The following is a 22856-nucleotide window of genomic DNA, read 5'->3' as shown; positions in this document are numbered from 1 at the left end:
CAGCGGGGAGTCTGCTTCTTTCTCCCACTGTCCCTTTCCTTCTGCCCCTCCCCCATGCTATTTCTCTCCAAAATAAATCTTAAAAAAAAAAAAGAAAGTCATACATTCACTGTTACTACACGCAAATCTTTGCACTACATTATTCAGATTAAGGTTGAATATATGTAAACTGAAAGATTCTATAAAGAGATATTACATGGCTAGTAAGGAAGAGGGGATTTGACAACTAGAGCAGGGACGTGGACACAGAAAAACAGCCTTTAAAAAACACTTCTGTGGGGTCCACTCGGTCTCAGTATTTTTTGCTTCAATTATTTTCTAGTTAATCATAAATAAATTATGTTTATGGATTAAAGTGACAGAGTGGATAAGTTATAGAGCGTTATTTTTGGCAAATGAACCGAAAAAGTGCTAGATTGTACTCTACACATTTTCAGATATTCTACTATTATGACCTAAGAAAATGGCAGTTTCAACCTAAGGACAAACTTAATCAGTAAATATTTTCCAAGTGCATTGTATCATTTCTGTCAAAATGCTTTAATTACAACCAATATTAAATTAGTTTTGATTCCCAAAACTGATCCTTATTAAGGGGGAAATTACCAATTTGGGACATACAATTCATAAAGGAATGGCTCTTATTTTGAGCAACTGAATATATATTATGAATATGTTTATATAGTCATAATGAAGCCACCTATGTATTTTTACAGATAATAGATATTTTGGGAAACATATTAAGGAGGGCACATGATATGATGAGCACTGGGTATTATATAATAAGACTGATGAATCACTGACCTCTACCTCTGAAACCAGTAACACATTTTATGTTAATCAACTGAATTTAAATAAAAAAAATTTTAAAAATAGATATTTTGGAAAACAATGGTAGAGGATCAATGGTTTTCAATGGGCCTACAAAGTCAACACTATTTTAACACTAAGCTATTCCTTGCAGTTTTCACTTACACTTCTCATGAAGTACAAGGAGTCTCTCAGAGGCTACATGGTGTGTGCTATTACAGTAGACTGAATACCAAAACAGACTCTAGTTAACTTCTATTAGGCCAGACAGTAATGCAATTTACAAAAATATAATTGATGCTAATCTTGCTATTTGATTTTGCTTTGGAAAATATATTTATTTTTAAACATGCATTACTTATATTAACATGTAATGGATAACATTGTTTTTAATGAATTAATAAATGGGTTTTACAGTTCTCAGGTTTAGTTTCAATACATTAAATATTAATAGTTTTAACCCACCTAAACCAAAGCTCTTGGGGTTCACAGTAAATTTTAAGAGTGTAAAGTCCATATGACCAAAAAGTTTCTGAACTGTTGGTAAAGAAACAAGAAAATACTATTTAGTCTTAAACTATCCCCTTACTTTTGCAAATCTCAATGATAAAGACCTTTATGGTCCTTGAGACCATAAATGACTTGAGAAGTTATTTAAAATAGATCTATTTAAAAACCCGAAAGCATTTTATTCATAACATAAAAAATATTGAGCTTCTTAGAAATTGCTCCATTTGCAAAATATATTTATAACTTAACCAAAATAAATAATGCATACCTCACCAAGTGAGTAATAACGTCTTGGGATCTGGGAGTCCGGATAGATGTTTTCAAGGTACCAAGAAAAGGGCTTACACTTCAGATTTTCTCTTAGTGTTTTTCTGACTGACACATCTCCATAATCCACTTTGACAACACCTGGAATTTTTCAGAGAAACACACAAATCAGTTTGTGCTATTTTCGATTTAGTATGGTTTCGCTCTGTTTACTTTGCTGTCAGCTTTTTTCCCCCTCTATTCTAATTCCATCAAATTCAATTGCATATGCAGCTGCTACTACACTGATTTTCTTACTAGCAACAATTAGTACATGAAATAGATATAAAAAACAGCTTTTCCTTTGGCTATGGCTTTTCAAATGCAAATATTTATCACTAAGTACTTATACTTCTTAGATGGAATAATTAATCAAATAAGTGTAAATTGGTATTAATTTAGCATCTCATAATCAAAGCTTAACTGAGCTGTGTGATAATGTGGCTGTTTCTCTTTAATAAACATTCTAATCCTCAGATTTTCCTAGGGTCTTTTATTCACCATCGTAGATTTCATGATAAATTTATATAAATATGATCCTCACAATGAACACTTATGTGTTCTAACTTTCTCTCTTCTTCTTGAACTTTTACTCTATCTAGGTTTACCACAAACCTGATTTTTTCTTTATTTTTTTCCTGTATTATTTTATGAGTTAATATGAGCCACCTCAAATTCTTGGATAAGCAAGTTAGTAAATAAGTAAGCTAAAATAAGGAAATGGCTTATACTCACATGTGTACATTAAAATTACTTAATTTCAATTCATATAATAGGAGAATATATGAAGTTAAAAGGAATATTTCCATTGATGATCATAAAATGATGCTGGCTAGTTGAGAATTAAACAACAATGCTACTAATTTTTATATAAAAATACCATGGTGATGTGATTTGCTCACTACTATCAATATTAAAAATGATTTGACTGAAATGACTAAATAACTGTGAGAAGATTGCCTTTCTTAGATTATTTTTGACAAGTCTGTGTTTAACATGTTTCTTTAAGATGAGTAAGCAATCAGAATTGGGCACAGGAAAAAAAAAAAAAAAGGCCCAGTATTTAGTATATTCTATCCCAGCCAAACAGCAAAACCTAACAATCATTCTATAAAACAATGAATAATTGTTTAGACAATGCAGATGTCTGTAACTAATGCCATTATTTGAGTCAATGTATTGAAAAGTGGCAACACTCTTGAAGCTCTCATCACCTCTTAGTTTCCCCATTTCCTCACTGTTACTTAAAAATTCTTCTTAGTTTTTGTTTTTCCAAAATTAAATGCTTTAGTGTTGTTAGAAAGCATCCTGATGATCATAATGATTGGCTCAGCAGCCAAACCATTTCCTTCTAAAAGACCATATTGATTTTTCTAGCTGGTGTTTGAAGAGAAAACAAAAAGGTCTTTGGGCTTTTTAAGCACATAAATATTTGCTTTCAAAATAATCGTATTCAGAACTTGCAATCTGGAGTGCAACCTTCAAAAGAAGAAGCTGGAAAATATTTACAAAATAGATCACTACAAGAATTTCTCTTTGTGTTAAGTGCTATATCAATTGCAGTGATCTAATAAATAGTCTTGAAAATCATATAAAGAGATTACATTGGACCCAGAAAAAAAAAGGGGCACTGTAGCTTCAGAGGACTTAATTCGACAATCAGTTTTACTGTTCTGTTTCATTTTTGAGGTGGGCAAATGTAATTGAGATAGCTTATTTATATATCAGGATCTTTCCTTTTTCATCATTAAAATGTAATAGTCCTGGCTCCAGAATTTTTTCCTAGGAGGCTTTTATGAGCAGTTTTCTGATTGGAAAGGAGTTTAAAGATTCATTTGCATATATTTTACATTAGATAAGAGAAAATATTAATTGCCCACATCAGATTTGGCAAAGATTTGGTTGGTATAAAATGACAGACACTATTGAGAAAAGCTAAAACCTGCCTACTCTATCACCCCTAAGCTGCCCCTTGGCATTGCCACTACAACATGAGTTTTGTCTTAGTCCTAGATAATTACTTTAATTACTGTTCGAAAAGCATAAAAATACTGTGGACTTATCTTGATATTTTGGTGAGGATGTTTTTTCCCTCTATTGCTATATTTTCCAACATAGAAGTGAGACACTATGAGGGTTAGTATCCAAAATACATAAAGAACTTATAAAACTCAACACTCAAAAATTAAGGCAGAAGACATGAACAGATATTTCTCCAAGGAAGATATACAGATGGCCAACAGACACATGAAAAGGTGCTCATTGTCACTTATCATCAGGGAAATGCAAATCAAAACTACAATGAGATATTACATCACACCTGTCAGAATGGTGGAAATTAAAAACACAAGAAACAAGTGTTGGTGAGGATGTGGAGAAAAAGGAACCCTCTCGAACAGTTGGTCCAATTTAAGAAACAAGAATTTAAGAAACAAATGAGCAAAGAAAAGAGAGAGAAACCAAGAAACAGACTCTTAACTACAGAGAACACACTGATGGTTTTTATTTAAATTCTAGTTAGTTAACATATAGTGTACTATTGGTTTCAGGAGTAGAATTTAGTGATGCATCACTTACATATAACCATCAGTGTGTTCTCTATAGTTAAAGAGTCTGTTTCTTGGTTTGTCTCTGTTTCTTTTTTTTTCCTTTGCTCATTTGTTTTGTTTCTTAAATGCCACATAAGAGTGAAATCATATGGTATTTGTCTTTCACTGACTGACTTATTTTGCTTAGCATTATACTCCCCAGCTCCATCCAAGTCATTGCAATTGGCAAGATTTCATTTTTTTTTATGGCTGAATAATATTCCATTGTATATGCATACCACTTCTTCTTTATCCATTTATCAGTTGATGGGCATTTGGGCTCTTTCCATAATTTACCTATTGTTGATAATGCTGCTGTAAACATCAGGATGCATGTGTCCCTTCGAATCAGTATCTTTGTATCCTTTGGGTAAATCCCTAGTAGTCTTGTCTTAAAGACCAGAAGACCTGGTATGAGACCCTCTGGTTCTTTTTTCCATTACTACAGGGACTGAGGAGGCCTTGTACCACAGCTGGTATGGCTTCAAGATGTTCAAGATGGTGAAGCCTTTGTTAGCCTGTGTCATGGAAAGACCATGAAGTAGAGCCCGAATTATTCATTTCCATGGCTTGAAATACACTCTCACTTGTTTTCCAAACTGTTATCTACAACCCAAACCTCTCCAAAATAGCTCATCCAATTGTTTACCCAACAATTTTACTGGGATCTTAAATAGGCATCTCAAATTTGACATGTCCAAAACTGTCCTCTTGATTTTCCAACTTCATCCTTCTCCGAGGTTCTCCATTTCGGCAACTACCACAAAAATCCACCCATTTTCTCAGGGCAACAATATAAGAGTAAGTATCTTTCTCTCACACTCACATATTCAGCTCATTAGCAATTCCTATTTGTTTGATACATCCTCAGTCCCTCAAACATCCCCTTTGCCATCCTGGTTGCATAATCTCTCATCTCTTGACTAAACTAATATTGTAATAGACTTCTAACTAGTTCCCCCTGACATCTTACATTTCTCCATCTATCCTTTATTGGCTATTGCCTGTTCCCTGGACAATATATTTGAAATACAAAGAAAGTCATGTCACTATCCTGCTCCAAAGCGTCTAATGAATTTTTCATTGTGCTAGGAATAATTGACAATATCTTAACCATTGCCTAAGATCCTTCATGAAATGATTCTTGATTATCTCTATGACCTAATCATCTATAATCACTTCATTGTGGCCACACTGGCTTTTTTGTTTTTTTCTTTGCCTTTTTTTTAATGATTTATTTATTTATTTAGAGAGAGAGAGAGAGAGAGCATGCATGCATGTGTGGAGGGAAGGGCAGAGGGAGAGAATCTTCAAGCAGACTCCCTGCTGAGCACGGAGTCCAAAGCGGGGCTCATTCTCACGACCTGTGAGATCATGACCTGAGCCAAAACCAAGAGTCAGACGCTTAACTGACTGAGCCACCCAGGCACCCCTTTTTCTTTAGTTTTCTTCAAACATGCCAAGTTCATTCCCAATTCATGTCTTTGTACTTGTCCTTTTTCCTGTCTAGAATGGTATTAACCAGGAACTTCCGTGAGTTGTCCTTTACTACATTCAAGTAACACCCAAGACAATCAAAGCATTCCATTTTTCCATCCTACACATAACCCATCATAATGATTGGCTCAGGAATGAGCCTATGAACCAGCTAGCTTAATAAAAATATATATTCTGAGAATTTCCTAGGACTATTAGGAAGTTGAAGCTCTATTTCCTCTCTAGTTGCTAGCTGTAAAGATGACTTAAACCTGGAGCTTTGGAGGCTACCATACAGAGAATGCCTAAGACAATGACACCAATACAGGACTGAGGTAAACAGATGGGAAGAGAAAGTGAAGAAAAGACAAAAATACAGAGCAGAGGCCAAGACAAGATTAAGTCAGCAGATATTTATTGTGTTCCAACTATATACAAGGCACATTTTCTAGGCACTTGGGATATATCAGTGAACAAAACAAATTAAATATATCCTCCTCAGGGCACCTGGGTGGCTCAGTCATTAAATGTCTGCATTCGGCTCAGGTCATGATCCCAGGGTCCTGGGATCGAGCCCTGCATCGGGCTCCCTGCTCGGCGGGAAGCCTGCTTCTCCCTCTCCCGCTCCCTCTGCTTGTGTTCCCTCTCTCGCTGTGTCTCTCTCTGTCAAACAAATAAAATCTTAAAAAAAAAATCTTCCTCTATGGAGTTTACATCCTAGAGGAGGGAGACATGTACAGTAATACATCAGAAGGTGATACATGCTATGACAAAAATAGACTGGGGTGAGGGAGGAATGTTGCAACAGAATGAATCTTAATGTGTTATTATTTTTTTTCAAAGGCAACTTATAAAAGTTGCAAGTTTTTAAGGTAAGTCTTTCAGTAGGACTTGCACAAACCCTGAGAAAACTCTGACAATTAAATAAAGCTTCAGAATAAGTTAAAAAGAGTATTTTAATTAACTCCCAGTTTGCAGGTGTGATTAGTAAGTAAATGATAACACATACAGGTTTGTTATATTTTATTTAATAACCTGTCCTCTAGTCATCATTTAAAAATCTACTTCAAGGTAGTATTAAATTTATATATGTAGAATAATCATGTATTAAATTTTTAAATAGACGATAGATTGAAGATCATAATAATTTCAGTTAAGTTCTTCCTTAGTAGATAGCTAAGAGGCCTGTGGTTCTGGTTCCCCATAATCAAGGTCCTGATGACAGCATAGCCTGATTATAGACCAACAAAAGCTTAGAGTTTTCTGTATAAAAATACATAATGCAGCATAGCTTAATGCAGAGAAAAGGGGAAATGATTTCCTTTAATCAGGAATGCTTAAGTAGATCAATGGTATATCTAATTGTCAAAATACATATATTGAAACAACTAGGTCTGTATTAGAACATAGAAAAATGTTACTAAAAATATAAATAATTTTTATTATATTGACATTATAATAAAATAAACTATATATGAAGCCAAAAAAACTGAGAAAAATAAAAACAGCACATTCCCTTTGCTACTAAAAAAAAAAGAGAGGAAAAAACTTTTAAAAATTCTCCTATTTTAAGGCACCTGGGTGGTTCAGTTGGTTAAGCGTCTGACTCCTGATTTTGGCTCAAGTCATGATCTCATGGTTCCTTGAATTGAGCCCCACCTCAGGGCTCCTCACTCATCAGAGAGTCTGCTTGAAGATTCTCTCCCTCTACCCCTCCCCCCACTCGTGTGCATGCATGCTCTCTCTCTCTCTCTCTCTAAAATAAATAAATAAATCTTTAAAAAGAATCTATTTTTTCCTTAAGCACAATTAAAACTATGCAGCTAATCAATGTTTTTATATACAATGATATATTAATAATATACTTGTATATTATAGTAGACCATTATACATAGTCTCAGCTCAGAATTTTTTAATATATTTTCAAAATTCCCTATTAAGAGAAAATCACCTTCTTTATTTTGTTATTTACTTTGAAAATTTATCATCAGGAGCTTTATGGATATGGATCTGCATTTTCTTTCTCCTCAAGAGAAGTAATAATAAAAAATCATTTTAAAGCCACCTCGAGATTGTTGTAGTCTAGAATATCTAAAAACTATATTGTGTCAGAGGTTTAGCAGATTACTTCATATATTTTTCTAATTTTAAACTATTCTTTTAAATCACCATTTTAATTTTTTTCCATTCTTGAAATGCACACAAATTACCCATGCTCATAACCACTCATTAGGAGTTACTGGACAGAATTACATTAACAGGCTGATGGCACATGCCAGCTAATAACATACAGTGATTATCTGTTGAATTTATCATTTCCTATTATTACTGCAATTTTATTTTAATGGAATAAAAATGAGATAATGAATGGTACAAAGATCATAGCTTCTACTGAAAGGTATATTACATAGAAGCTGCAAGTATTAGACAACTTGTCAATATATTTAAGTCTGCCTGATCCCATAGTCAAAAGTTTGGGCAGATCTTGAGGCTGAAGTTTCTAGGTAATTGCCTCAAACTTCAGTTCAATTTGCCAATAAAAGTCTCATATTCAACTGCTTGATCCCTGATCAATGAGAATATGGGAAATAAGAAAAGTGAATCTTTGCAATGGCCTTTAAAAATAAAGGTCAATTTAGTATCAGTTAAAGCAAATGGAGTATAAAATCTGTAACTGCTAGGAAAAAAATTCCAAGTAAGGATGTTAAGGCAGTGTTTACCATCTTTCAGAAGCTAGAATAGCCAGAATATGTAGTCATCTGCTCTATAACTCATATATTCTATGGAAAATCCAAAGGAGATTTTGAACCAATAAAAGTACTACTGCTGTACTTGTATGCAATTTTTTTTATCCCCAGGAGTAAGGAAAAATTTGCATACAATTTGTATATTGGTCTTCTAAAAACTTCTTACAATTATTTGAAAAATATGTATTCATTGCTGAATTCTAAAACATTAACAACTATGAAAAGTAAAATAAAAATCACTTGTAATATGACTATATTTACCTTATGGTAATGATTTTTCTAGACTTCTATTTATGGATAACTATAAGATACTTTTCCCCTAAGACAGTATGTCATGAACACTTTTCAAGTTCTCTAAACTCTTCTGTAACTTTGTTTTTAATGCCTCTGTGTTGTTCTATTTTACAAATTGGTAATAACTTATTTAACCAATGTCCTATATTTGGACATTCAAGTTGTTACTAATTTTGGACTTTAAAATCAATGAACATCTTTGTATATTTTTTATTTTGCCCTTGATTGTTTCATTAAGATAATTTTTAAAAGCAATGTATTTTCATAAATTATATGCTGATTTCAAGACTTTAAAAAAATATATATTACTAACGTGCTTTTCAGAAAATTGTTCAAATTCACACACTGTCTTATGGTGTAAGAAGCTAATTTTCCTTCCAGAACACTGACTATTTTAATTTATCCTTTAGTTTACCACTTTTTATTATGTGGAGATAAATGTTATCACATTACTATTTAAAACTGATTACTAGTGACTTTCAGGGAAGATGGCCAAGTACAAGGATGCTAAGCTCATCTTATCACAAGAATACAACTAGGTAACAGCCACATTCCTGTAAATAACCCGGAAAGCAACCTGAAGAATGGCAGAACAGACTCTCCGCAGCTAAATGTAGAGAAGAGGCCACATCAAAGAGGGTAGGAAGGTCAGAGAGGCAGTCGGGAGCTAAATGGACCCTCAGGACTGCACAGAGGAGAGAGGGAAGACATGGGGACAGAGAGGGGAAAGAAACAGACCCTCACCCTGGGCACTCCGGGCATGGGCAACTCACAAAGGGAAGCCGAAGCCCCATAACATTTGGCTTTGAAAAAGAGAGGGGCCTAATTTCACAAGTTCTTATAATCAGCAGGGCTTAACACCTGCAACTTTAGAAAAAATCAGCAGGCTGAGATACAGCATAGAAGCAACAGGTTGAAAAATGCCTGGTGTAAACAGGAGGGAGATTTATTTATAATCTCAAAGCCTGTGTTGGAGGGGCAGGGATCCTTGGGAGACTACTCCAAGAACAAAAGAGCTGGCAGATGCCATGTCCCTCCTGTGAACCCCAGCCTAGATACACAGACACCTGCAGGCCCCTCCGGGGTGCAGTCCCAGCATTCTCCTGCAGGCACGCCCTCTCCAGCCAGGCTTCCTGCTATGATCCCTGTGAACTTCTTAAACGGGGTTTTAATTTAAATGTGGTGTATTGGGATGGGATTCCCAACAGAGCCACCCAGACGCCCCCCAAATTTTTTTAATTAATAAATTTATAAATAATAAATAAATAAATATACTGTTTAATTTTTTTCATTAGCCAGTTTCTATCTTAAGATTTTAATTAAACCAAGAAAATGGTATGAAATACAAACACATATTTGTTGATGTGTTTACGTTCAGTCCCGAGAACATTACCTGACACCAATGGACATTCTTTAGATATTAGTTTCACGACTGTCTGGTACATACTCTCTTTTTCCTCTGGGGCTTTCCATCTCATTCTCTCTTTGTCTCACATATACGTGTTTATAAGAAATTACTATATAATTTGCTTTCATGACTTAGAATTACTACTTTATACTTATTAAAAGTTATATATATATATTTCCCTCTTCTGTCCTGAACCTACTATATATATACTATATACATATATATATGGGGGGAGAAAGTAAGTTTATGCAAAATTTGTTTCCAAAATGCTAGTTGGTCTCATTAACATTATTAGTATTTATTAAAGTGCATCTTCCTAGTCTATATTTAGTCAGCATTCTTGTCTGCAAAGCCAACAAGGAAATCTAATTACGTTTTTGAATTATGAGTTATGAAGGAAAAAAACTAACACAGCCCAGAAAAACTAATGTGAATTGGCAATCCCATCTTATTAACTCAAACAATGTCTGAGATTATATTATCGAACATGTTAACTCAAAAGAAATATTAAGTACACATAGTCAATTCTTGATTATCTAGTCTAACAACGTAAACATAGGGTACATAATTTTTCTCAAAAGGAATGACTTCCATAGCATTTAAATATCTCTATTTATGCAGCAAAGGGAAAGAATTCTGATTATATGCAGGTATGATTAAAGGAAATTAAGAACACACCAGTGCACTTACAGACTGGTTCTCACTGCCTGGGTGTGAATTCTGCTCTGCCACATACTAGATGGGTAATATTGGGCAATATATGGACCTCACAGGGCCTCAGCTCTTTCCTCTATTAAGTGGGCACAATACCAGCACCTTCCTTAGAGTGTCATTGTGCTTATTCGCTAAGTTAACATGTAAAACACTTAAACAGTGCATGATACGTAGTAAGTCCTCACTAAATGCTACTTATAATGGTGGTGGTTTTATTGTGGATATGGACCTCGAGGGGTACATCATCCCCTAATAACAGAGCAGCCTGGTTATTTTCTGAGCCTGCGCACTTCTGTCATATATTAGATGAGTAAAGTGGGAAATCAGCAACTTAACTTTGGTCCAGATGCCCTTTCAGTGAGAAGCATACCATACATCACTTTCAAGACTCCTCAGAATTGCACTACTATAAGTATCGTTCAAGGTCTCCACCCAAGCATTTTTCTAAACCCAAATTACTAATAAAATGAAGCTGAAGTGCCACACATCTCTCACTTGCCACTTGCCCCGTTCACGTTTGTGCCCTGCGGTGCTTTTCGCACATATGCCACACAGGAAAAACATAAATTCCATAACCAGGGTCTTTCAGTGTAGAAGATACACGAGTAAGTACAGTATGAATTCAGATTTAAAAAAAAATAAAACTGTTCTAAGAGAACACATTGATTTCTGTTTTGAGAGAAAACTTGCAAAAATATACTCAATCTTCATTGCCAATGGATTTCCCTCTTCTGTCCTGAACATACTATAAATGAGCAAGCTGTGAAAGGCTGAAGGAGAGCCATTAGTCAACCCTGGGACACTGTGCCGTTACTGAAACAACCAATGACAAAAATTTCACTAAGCATGAGCTTGACTTATGATGTTGGGAATGGTAGAGTAACATATTGCTCCTGGGGTGCCCATGCAGTATTTATCTTCTTCCAGCACTAGTCATGTCAAAGACTGGATACTGAACACAACACAAAGTTTATTTATTGCATACGTAAGATGCAGTTCACAAACCAGACTTAACACCGATTGGTAGGAGAACTTCTCAGCACTTATTAAAGAAGGGCAATATTCAGTAATGATAAAAACAGGCCAAGTGTGTCAGCTGTGCTATTGTGGTGCTAAAATATTCTACAGAATGGTCTCCCACTCCACTACAGAGAATTCTAACATGCCTGTCTTCTTTTTTTAGAGCTTTGTATTTTTCTTAGGATGTCACTGGTCTAAGTCTGTGCCATCATCTAATTCAGCAAGCCTTCTGGGTCCATACAGGGGATTGGGCAGCTGAAGGCAAAGGCAGAAGGCCAGCATCTTAAAGGAATAGCATGCTTGCAAGGCAGGTTTTGTGTTTCTTGGTGAGAGTTTGATTTGTCTAGAGGAAAGCAAAGCGTTTTGAATCACATCATAGTGATGGTATTCAAATACAAACTCTGAAGAATATCAGGAGTGTTCTTTAAAATATAAATCCTCTTGCAGATGTTGATTTAGGCTACTCACATTATTTCTCCTGTCCCCTGCCTTTACTTTTTGCAAACAGGTTAAAACCTCAAAATCATTGATCAAAAAATGGAGGACTAGTTATTGAAAACTCTGGGGAAAAAATTCAATGTGGTGGAAATTTACTGATTCACAACTGTATAGCATCACAAAATTGCATCAAAATTATAGGTTTGAGTTATAATTGACCTTTCATGGATGGAATAATTAAGGCTCAGAAAGTTGACTGGACCTCTAGGAAGGAGCATAGCTGATAAGTGAAAGAGCTTACATTACAACCTAGGTCTCTTGATTCTAGGTCAGCGCCCTTAACATCTGTTCCTTCAGTTATCTTGTCTTCATAGTTTCTCTTTCTGTGTTATATACTGTGCTGGATGATAGGGGTAAAACGTTGAACAAAAACTATATATGGTTTCTTCCCTCACAGCTTAATCAGTAATCAAATAACCAAGACAAATGAAAATGACCAAATGTAAAATCACAAATGTGTTTGAGAGACGTTGAGTATAAAAGCATAGAAAAAGCAATTGGTCCTCTGGTGGTTAGGGAGGGGTATGTCAGGGAAAGCTTCACTGAGGAAGTGATCATTAAGCTGAAATAGTAATCAAATGTGGGGAAGATGAGATAGAGAGTGAATTGGGTGCGTATTACAGAAAATGCCACCTGGTTTTGTTTTTTAGGAACATATTGATAAAAAGGGTATTTTTCTTTGGCTCTTACCAATGATTACTCACTTCTTTATTTCTGTATTATTTTCTGTGGCAAATAGTCTCTAAGGTGGCCCTTGATTATCCCTACTTCCCAGTATTCTGGCCCCTGTGTGGGCCTTTTCCCTTGAGTGTAGGCAGGACCTGTGACTTGCTTCTAATGAAGAGAATGTAACAAAGAGGAGGGGATGTTGCTACTGTATTAATGTAAGATTGTAACTTATATCTTGGTAGCAGATTCTCTATTGACTCCCTTGTTGGCTCTGGTGAATAAGCTGCCATGTTGTAAGCTGACTATGGAGAGACTCACACTGCAAGAAACTGCTGGCCAATAGCCAACAAGGAATTGAACCTCTCAGTTTAACAACTTGGAAGAAACTAAATTCTGACAACAATCACATTAACTTAGAAACAGATCCTTCCCTAGTCAGGCCTTGAGATGCGACTGCAGCCCTGGCTTACATGTTGATTGTAGCCATGTGAGAGGCCCTGAAGCAAGACCTTGCCTGGACCTGCAGGAATTGTGACATAATACACGTGTGTAGTTTCAAGCCACTAAGTTTGTGCTAATTTACTACATATCAATTCGTAATATATTAGCCTTTTTTGTCATTTCAGATTCTATTTAAAATGTCTCCTTTTTGGTACTGATAACATTAAGTCCTGTATTTAAAAAATCTCCTAGAGGGACACCTGGGTGCCTCAGACAGTTGGGAGCATCAGACTCTTGGTTTCGGCTCAGGTCATGATCTCGGGGTTGTGAGATGGAGCCCTGGAAGGGGCTCTGCATCTGGGCGGAGTCTGCTTGAGATTCTCTCTCTCTCCCTCCCCCTCTCCCCTTACCCCTGCTCTCTCACTCTCTAAAATAAATAAATGAATAAAATCTTAAAAAACATTTCCTAGAAAATAAAGAAATTCTTTGGGATAATATTATAAAATTATTTATATCATTATTTCTTATATACATTCTAAAAGGCTCTTAGAGTTGAACATTTAGGATCTCATTTAAAAATACATAAAGATATTCTACCACCTTTTTTTCCCGAAATGTTTTACTACGGTCTAATAAGCATTAGGCTGAAAACTGCAGAGAAATGGAGACTTCGGTGACTGATTGCAGTGTTTCACATGGGAATGATCCACCTGCGGATGAATTCCAGATTCATCATATACTGGCCATATGACCTTGGATAAATTCCTTTACTCGTGGAAGGTGCAATAGAAATAGTAATTGTAATGACTTCACAGACTCATGAGGAAATGAATGAGATAATACCCACAAAGTACTGTGTCACGGAGGGAGAGCTGAAAAACCGTAACTACCATAATGTAAAAAAAAACTATAAATGCCTTTTGTTCAGTTATATAGACTTTGCAGTAAAGTATTTCATAATCTAATGACACATTATCATTTTGTTATTTCATTTTTTGAATTTTTAAATATAAATAAGACAAATTTCATGTTTGGCCACATTCCTGCTGCTAGATTGGAACAATTTTAAAGCAATTTTCAGTGATTTTATTTTTTTTAATTTTATTTTTTTTAAAGATTTTATTTATTTATTTATTTGAGAGAGAGAATGAGGAAGAGAGCACATGAGAGGGGAAAGGGTCAGAGGGAGAAGCAGACTCCCTGCCGAGCAGGGAGTCCGATGTGGACTTGATCCCGGGACTCCAGGATCATGACCTGAGCCGAAGGGAGTCGCTTAACCAACTGAGTCACCCAGGCGCCCAATTTTCAGTGATTTTAGTCATAGATTAAGATATTTGCTACTGCAGATAGTAGTAATTAAGACAGTGCTTTACTAACATTTTCATGGGGCTCAACGATCTTAATCCCTTTAATATTTTTATATAGTCTTTAATCTTACTTTTGCTTGCTTCCTGCCCAGTGGTCAGTGTTTACTGAGGTAAGAAATACTCTGCAAAGTTATAGATTTTATCACAAATTTTTAAGAACATTAAAATTGTATGGTTACCATAGAGTATAATTACAGATTTCTGCTCGACAATAAACCAATGTTGTTTCAGTATTTTACAGAACATAAACACTGTTGGACTTAATGCATATTCAGTAATTATTAACATATTAGCATAATTTTACACTTCAAATAGTTTCTAGATAATTAACTTTTATAAGTTTTTTTAAAATTTTAGATATACAACACAAGAATCAAAAAGCCTTCTAAGAAATTGACTATGTGGTTAAATATTAGACAATGTTAATAGACCAAATATGAATTACTTTAAAATTATCTACACTAAAGCAGTATTTTAATTTTTACTCATAGCTTCAGAAACAAGGTCTCTACTCTTAAATATGGTCAATAGTAACATTAACAAAATGTTAAGAACATTTTAACACACCTTGTTAATAAAAATTCAATTTAAAGCTTTCTTTAAAAAGGAGAGAAAGCTCCATGGCATTTTACATGGTGAGTTTATTTCATTAGCCCATAGTTCATAGCCAATATGACATATGTATTATTATACATAAATACCAAATTTCCAACTGTCCTACCAAGATGGGCTAAAGACATAAAATTTGGCTTAAAAAAATAGTTGCTGATGTGTTTTGTTTTCTGGTTTAAAAAGAGCTAGGTATCATTTATTAAGCAGACATTATATATTTCCAGTCACCTATTATATGTTCTCTGAAATGCTATTTTTATAATTTCATTTTTTATAGTATAATAAGAAATTTTCCTGAGACTGGGTCTTAAACTTTTTTTTAAAGTTACAGTTTATAAATTTTAAGTGTAGACAGTTTTTTTTTTAAGATTTTATTTATTTATTTGAGAGAGAGCGTGCACAAGTGGGGGTGGAGGGAAGATGGGCCAGAGTGAGAGGGAAAAGCAGACTCCCCGCTGAGCAGGGAGTCTGATGCGGGGCTTGACCCCAGGACCCTGAGATCATGACATGAGCCAAAGGCAGACAGACGCTTAACCAAGTGAGCCACCTGGGCGCCCCCAGACAGTAGTTTCTTAATTATGCAAGCCAAAGCAGAAACATCATGACAAATGGTGCAGATCAATGGTTAATCCAAGGGAAAAATTTTTTTTTTTTTACTTTGTAAGATAGAATTTTTAATACATACTTTTTTTTTTTTTTTTTTTTATAAATTTATTCATTTGAGACACAGAGATACAGAGAGAGAGAGAGTGCATGAACAGGGGGAGAGGCAGAGGGAGAGGGAGAAGCAGGCTTCCCGCTGAGCCAGGAGCCGGATGTGGGGCTCGATCCCAGGACCCCGGGATCATGACCTGAGCCGAAGGCAGACGCTTAACCGACTGAGCCACCCAGGCGCCCCAATACATACTTTTAAAATACAAGAAATTGTTGCAGCCAACCTGACCTCTGCATTGCTTCACTTAGACAAAATAAAATGCAATTTTTATGCATGTGTAAACTATTTTAGATTAGGCATCTACAACAGAGGTGGAATAATGGTTTTGATATAAGTTTCCTAAAGTTCAGGCTTTTCCTATGAGAAGGAGGTTCGGGAAGAAGTCATTCTCCCTAACATAAAATAGTAATTATACACTGCTTCATTGTATCAAGAGAGGAAGCACAGAACTGTGCATCTCAGATCATTCATAAGGTAGTCAACCAGGGGGCTTTAGTAACATTTGTGACAAATGAACAATTCTTAATGTGAACATGGAGTAAAGTGTAGCTGAGCAACCTCCCACTATGATCCCTGTGAGCTTCTTAAATGGGGTTTTAATTTAAATGCGGTGTATTGGGTTGGGATTCCCTTATAGAGAATTGGGATTCACTGGGACAGTTCCTTGGATGGGAAACTGGAGGTAAAATCGTCAGTGGGTCTGAAATTTGAGGAGTCTACTTAGGTTTAAGCTCCCAGATGATGGGGGTTATATGAATGCAGTCACAAGGAGGTAGGTCAGGATAATCCAGATAAAAACATACGATGTCCTCAAAGACCCCTGAACTTTTCCACCAATAGGCCACAGTGCCAAGTATGGTTAAATCACTAAATTCTCTCCAGAAGGCCTTTCCTAACTACCTTACCAAAAATGGCACAGCTACTCTGGCCCAGGCCCCTTTCATGACCTACTAATCTCCTTAGTTACTATCATAATCAAACACACTATTTAATTATTTATCGTATTTACTGTCTTCCTACTATTAGGTAAGCTCCATGAAGATAAGGATTTTTGTCTATTTTATATATTTCTAGATTCCCAGGACCTAGAAGAACGACTGGCACATATTAAATAATCAATAAATATCTGCTAAGTAAATGAAGAAATTGTTCCTTTTAAGTCAGATCAACTAATTCTATGTAACTTTTCATTTTTTGTTTCCTTTGTAAAGTCTCCCTTAAATAATTTAAGGTTAATGCATAGACTAAAGCCACAGAGTGATTCTTTATTTCTTGCTAATTGATTTTGTTAGGGGAGAAGGTGCAAAGAAAAAGCTAATTTCTGTTTGTCTGTCTCTCAAATGCCAAGAGATTTCTGATACAAAACTAAAAACTAAAAAGTTCTCGGTGTCAATTAGCATGGGTTATAGATATATGATAAAGGTTGGTCATAAAAAAGATAATAAACAGAACCTAGACAATTCAAAAAGAGGAAACCACAGGACTAAAATAGGTCCTTACTAAAGAGAATTACTATCACATTATTGTTTGTAATTTAATATTTGTTGAATATACTTACCAAGCTAATATATATTTAAATATAAACTAGAGTATCTACTATTCTCAGCAAATCATTTCACAATCTTCAAAAATCCTATTTTAGGAAGTTCTTCAGATACAATCATAAGGTCATATCTCAACTGGGTAGATTCTAACATTCTAGTATATTCCAGGTTCTGATGCTAAGAGTATTCAAAATGAGGTGTATGTAACCCTAATGAATTCTGTTTTAGCAAGACTTATTCTTTTATAGATGTGGAATTATATATTCACTAACTTGTAAAGGAAGGAATTTAAAGTCATAGGGAACTCACCTGGGAACCGTTAGGTATTTGTTGTAGTTTAGGAGACAAAACAACACTTTTCTGCTTTATTTTTTCAAGTCTTATGGGACTGGAAAACCCATAGATAGTAGTGTCCTAAATATCTATGAGTTCTAAGTAAAATGAATTTTTGTCATGATTTTTAAATTTTATCTTATTTGCCAGATATCCACCATAGTTATACATGGACATTAACCCATAACTTCTAATTCATTTTCATTTGGTGCAAAAGATAGTATGATTTTGACATGAATTGGGATGACAAATTCAAGAGAGTTCAGTAAGAGATAGACACCTAAAAATTATGCTGCATGTACATCTGCTTTCTACTGACTGAATTTGTTTTAAATAAAAGCCTTAAATTCTAATGTTCTTTTAAAAAATCCAACCTGCTGGTGGGGGATAGATCTTTACCTCTTTGTACTGACTCAGTGAAAGATGACAGAAAAGGAGTATTACATGACTTATCTCAAATTGTATATATAGCCTATAGTGTAGTTCAAAGTATGCCCCCCAAAAGGACCCCTGCGATTATCTGTGTAATGCAACATATCAGCAAGAAGATAGGTCATTAAGTAACATGAGCTGAACTCAAAATAGGGGCACTCTAATTGCAGATGGGATTTGTTCGTGAAAAGACAATTTTTAGAAAAGAAAAAGGTCTCTATTCGTATAAATAAAACAGAACATCCCATTACATTCAATCAGCTTGATATTCCAAGTTAAAGTTATTGTCATTATGGATTTTATTAATAGAACTTTTTTGTTGGGTATATTACTGTTTCATATCATTTTTTTAAAGGAAAAGGCAAATCACGTATTTCTTTTGTCTCCCTTGTGTAATATAAAAGGGGGGGTTATGTTTTGTAAAATCTGAATGTGTTCATTAACAGCTAGAGTCTCAAAATGAAATGCAATTAAAATGAATTATGAAACCTCTAAGTGGACATGCTGGGTTTTGCACTGCCAACGGCAAAAGAAAATCTAATATGGACTCACAAAGTCTTTATTACTCAAAGAATCCAGTAGATGGAAGCCTTTCCCTTTTAAAACTCAAACTGCTTCAAATGCTTGTGGTTGTATTTGCTATTCCTGATGAAAGAGGAGCTGGAAATAGCTGGGGGTAGAGTGGGGGTGGGGTGAGGGGAAACACTTGCTAAGAGCATATCAAAAAGACTACAATTTACCTGCTTTGTAAGTGGTTTGAAAATTGCATTATCAAAGTCAAGTTGTTTTGACCCCCATGAGGTGAAGGAGAAAGGGAAGAATAAATAAACGATTGATTCCTGAAGCCAGGCTTTTGGTGGCTGCAGTTTGGTTAGTCTTCCTGCATTAGTGCCACTTTCTTGTTGCCCTCCCTCAGTGATAAATTCCTTAGGCTACTGATTACATCTGTTTCATTACATTATGGCTCTTGACTCAGATGAACAGAGGACCTTCTGAATTAGGCTCCACTGGGGTGAGCGAAGGAAAATGGCCCAGGGTTTCTCCTGAGGGAGGGATGATGCTCAAATGCATGGCTTGGCTCTGTTTCTCTCTGTCCCTATGAATGGTGTCTGTCTTCCTCTCTCAGACTGGTGACCTCTGCCTTTTTACCAGAGTCCTGAGTATTATCTCTGAGGACATCTATAGATTGTTCTTACACTTGACTGTCTAAGGAATAAATGATTGCATTCTAAATAATTGATCAGATTTAATAAGCTGAATTAAATCACTTTTAGTCTATTAGATTGGTTGTTTTGTTCTCTGTCTCTTAGATATTCAAAACTAATAGTTAAAATGTCTGAGATAGTTAAAATGTCTGGGTTTGGAGCATTTCAGTACAGTGTAAGCTGTGTATTTTTGTCAGTTCAAATCTCAATATGGAATTAACACTTTGGCAGGAAACCTACACTTTTCTTTAATTCTAAAGCGGGCTGTTAAATGATGTTTTTCCATGTGTTTACAAGTCAAACTAATGAAATAATTATGTACAATGGCAACCTCTGCTCCTATAGCTAGGGTACTTGAAATCAACACTACCCACTTTCCACTGAATTACATCACAATTAGTTAATGATTCCTGCTCCTTTTGTTACTCAATTTTGAAGTTTATAGTTAAGCCTTAATTTAGAGCCTTATCTCTGGTAATGACTCCTAACTGCTCTAACTGCTCATCAGTTTTCCTTGTACCAAGCAAGAGTCATCAGCTCACATTTCATTGAAAACTCATTTAACCATCTCCCATATGCTTTTAACGACAAAACAGCAATATACTTAATTAAGATTTGAAAAACAACAGCTACAACAACTTCTCTAGGTTAATAGTATGTAAGCATTCTTTCTTCAACAGGCAGAGATCTGGATAAAATATTTGAATGATGTTTCCTGAATACTGGAAATTCATCATGTCTCTAAATGGCTTACAGTGATGCAATTAAATAATTTTCCAATTTGCAAAATGGAGGGTTTCATCTCCTAGTCAAGCCCCTATTTCTGTACAGCACAAGAACCAAGAGAGAAGGAAGCAGGAAATGGGAGGAGGCCAGAAGGAAAGGAAATACCCTGTTATAACTTGTGAACTGTTTCAGTTGACAAATATGAAGGAGGAACTCACAAAAGGCTTTGAGGGGTTATCGCATATTTGAACACAACGTTAGCCTTACAACTCAAAAGACCAAAATTAGCACTCAGATGTATGAAATCTGCCTAAACAAACAAAACAAGGCAAAATACACATAAAACCCAAAGAGCTATGAGTATCTGTGTTATTACTAACACTCCATTTAAAAATCTTTAAAAGTCCTTAAAGCAGTATTCCTGCTACACATGTAAACTACGATCACAAGGTCAAGGTAACATATCATAATAAAATTAAAAAAAAAAAAAAAAACAAGGTCAAGGTAAGATTTGTGCCCACGATGGAAAAGCATTTGTTGTAATCATTCTGTGATCAAAACAGATTTTGTGTCTTTGACTTAGCTAGTGTGTAAGATGAAGTAATTTTTTTATAATTAAAATTTTAAAGTGTACACATGAGATGTTCATTTATTTTAAAAGCATACGGTATGGTTTTTATCCAAGATTTTGGAGAAAAAGAAAGTCCAGTGATGAGGTTCTTTGGTCTATCCATATTGTCTTTGTCAACTTCAAAAGAGAATATATATCTTTGGCATATTGCTTTTCTTCTTAGTCAGTTAGGTGGGTGCACTAGATGATCTGTAAATTTCCTTAAAGGTTTAGAATTATTAGAGACATGGACAGACAGTATCAAAGAAGAAAGGGATAGAAAATCCTGGTGTCATTCAGATTCAAATCTCAATTTATATTTATTTTTAAAAATTTTTTTAAAGATTTATTTATTTATTTATTTAGTGTGTGTGAGCCAGGGAAGGGGCAGAGAGAGAGAGGGAGAGAGAGAACCTCAAGCAGACTGGGCAATGAGTGCAGAGCCCGACAAGGGGCTCGATCCTACACCCTTAGATCATGACCTGAGCCCAAATCAGGAGTCGGTTGCTTAACCAACTGAGCCACCCAGGTGCCCCTCAAGTCTCAATTTAAATTTTGAGGACATACATGTAATACAGTTTCAATTTCTCATGTCATTCCTGTATTTACTGGGATGACTAAAACAGCTAAGTTCAATGTTTCTTTTTTTTTCCTTTTTAATTAGCATGTTTCCTCATATATTATGCCAGATGTCTCAGTCTCAGCATCAGCATCTGGTAATAAATTACAAGCTGCTGAAGGCTTTATTACAAAATGAGGAATTCTTTTTGCACATTTTTCACTTTTCAAAATGTTTTCATGACTCTAATTGACTTTGGCATTAAAATACTTAGTAAAATATTTTGAATTTTAAAACTGTAATTTAATTTAGCCTATCTTAATTCCTAGAAACAGTATCCCTTAAAAAATAATGTTCTTTAAAAAACATTTATATATCTATTACTGATTAAATATAAGACCGAGTCCATCTTTTAACTTATTTTAATGTATTGAGAAAGAAAAAAAAGTAAATGGAGTTTATAACATTCTGATTATTTGAGTTCACCTATAAAAGGTATGACTTTTTTTTAAATATAGAGAAATATATGCTTACTATGAAAAGTTTCAAATAGAAGAGGAAAAGATGGTGGAAGAGTAGGGGACCCTATTCCAACCAGTCCCCTGAATTGAGCTGAATATCTACCAGACCACTCCGAACACCCATGATATCAGCCTGAGATGTAAGAAGATGTATCTGGATCTCTACAAACAGAATATCACAGGTGGTTGGTTTCGAGGTATGAAGCAGGGAGCCATAATTCCGCGGGCAGATATCGGAAGAAAAACAGAAGGGGGAGGGAGCTGTGGGGATCCTGCACCACAAGTAAGCGAAAGCCTCCCGTGCTGAGGACCAGGCACAGACTCACAGACCAGTGGCGGTGGGGAAAGGACTTTAGGGCAGCCCCCGGACTGAAACCTGGAGTGGTGGGGCAGTGCATACGAGCTGGGGGTGGGTGGCAGTTTTAGAAGCACAAAGGGCAGAGACGTGCCAACATGCCCCCATGCCCTGACCTGGAGGCGAGAACTGGGAGCCCTGCTGATGGCTGCACAACCCAGGACACTGCAGTTTATAGCAGCACAGACAGAAATGGAGATAGTGTGGCCTGGAGAGTTCACTGAAGAATGGACTGCAATTATTCTGCTCTGAGGCAGAGAGATGGAAATGGTCTCTTCTGCTCTGACTCTCAGAAGAGATGCAGAAAGCTGCCAGGGAAAGCCACCAGAGAACAATAGCCCCCCAAAACCAGTTTTCACTGAGCCCATTCCCCCCCCCCAAGGGGCAGGGCAACTC

The 22856-nt window shown here is 35.6% G+C and overlaps 1 protein-coding gene across 2 annotated transcripts in view; it reads right to left on the bottom strand.

Moving 5' to 3' along the window:
* The window catches only part of GALNT13 (polypeptide N-acetylgalactosaminyltransferase 13), a 547381-nt gene that overhangs the window by 53511 nt on the left and 471014 nt on the right, over positions 1-22856 (bottom strand). For both annotated transcript variants that reach the window (XM_021702903.1, XM_021702904.1), the window contains exon 10: positions 1589-1728. In XM_021702903.1, coding sequence (XP_021558578.1) covers positions 1589-1728 — 140 coding nt within the window. The remainder of the gene's footprint in view (positions 1-1588; positions 1729-22856) is intronic.

Source organism: Neomonachus schauinslandi, chromosome 3, assembly GCF_002201575.2.
Source record: "Neomonachus schauinslandi chromosome 3, ASM220157v2, whole genome shotgun sequence".
NCBI lineage: Eukaryota > Metazoa > Chordata > Mammalia > Carnivora > Phocidae > Neomonachus > Neomonachus schauinslandi.
This window is presented reverse-complemented; position numbering and strand designations above follow the sequence as displayed.